This window comes from Mastomys coucha, chromosome X, assembly GCF_008632895.1.
Source record: "Mastomys coucha isolate ucsf_1 chromosome X, UCSF_Mcou_1, whole genome shotgun sequence".
Classification (NCBI taxonomy): domain Eukaryota; kingdom Metazoa; phylum Chordata; class Mammalia; order Rodentia; family Muridae; genus Mastomys; species Mastomys coucha.
The window spans coordinates 101,971,540-101,972,523 of NC_045030.1; the positions used below are offsets into that span (position 1 = coordinate 101,971,540).

Below are 984 nucleotides of genomic sequence, written 5' to 3' on the forward strand. Positions count from 1 at the left end.
CGTGCTTTGGCTGTTGCGTTTTCCAGCAGTAGGAGAACCCAATATTCAACAATATGCACAAAATATGGGCCTTCCCCAGAACCGTATCATTTTCTCACCTGTGGCTCCTAAAGAGGAGCATGTCAGGAGAGGTCAGCTGGCTGATGTCTGCCTGGATACTCCTTTGTGCAATGGGCATACCACAGGGATGGATGTTCTCTGGGCAGGAACACCCATGGTGACAATGCCAGGTTAGTGGCTGATAAAATCATCACGTTCTTCTTTATTCATTAAAAATTTTCCTTTGGGTCAAGAGGGGATACTTGAAGGTGAACTTGTATGTAGTAGAAGTAATTAAGGCAGGGTGTAGAAAATGGGACTTATTCAAGTCTGAGTACGTGGCACTATCCTCTCCATCTGTAATGTGTGGATAGTTAAATGCAATTCACAATGATTATGTGACTTACAGTTCTAAGATGTGCAATTACTATCTTTTTACTTTCTAGGAGAGACTCTTGCCTCTCGAGTTGCAGCTTCTCAGCTCACTTGTCTGGGATGTCTTGAGCTCATTGCTAAAAGCAGACAGGAATATGAAGACATAGCTGTGAAACTGGGAACCGACCTAGAATAGTAAGTAAACTACCAGGAACAAACTATATGTCTGAGTCTATGGATGAAGTGAAGCCATAAATAAAGAATAATATAAAATAGATAAATTTTTGTATGCTCTCTGGATGGGAGGACATGATCTAAACTCTTAGGGAATCATGAAATTTTAATAACTTTCCAAAGTGTCAGAAATTTGATCCTAGTACTTCTTCACAGGAAGATAATTTAAAAACAAAACCAAAAATCCTTAGTTGCCTGAAAATGAGTGAGAATTAGAGGAATCATACCAAGGTAAATGGTGATTCGTCCATTCAATGAAATAGTCTCTTTGTTTTATGGTGTTTATTTATGGTAGATCTCTATGAGTTTGAAGCCAACATGGTCTATAGAGCATAT

At 39.0% G+C, this 984-nt stretch overlaps 1 protein-coding gene across 1 annotated transcript in view; it reads left to right on the top strand.

Moving 5' to 3' along the window:
* Ogt (O-linked N-acetylglucosamine (GlcNAc) transferase) overlaps positions 1 to 984 on the top strand; it is a 40,669-nt gene that overhangs the window by 36,419 nt on the left and 3,266 nt on the right. Inside the window, exons 22-23 of the mRNA XM_031365852.1 lie at positions 1 to 230; positions 486 to 609. Coding sequence (XP_031221712.1) covers positions 1 to 230; positions 486 to 609 — 354 coding nt within the window. The remainder of the gene's footprint in view (positions 231 to 485; positions 610 to 984) is intronic.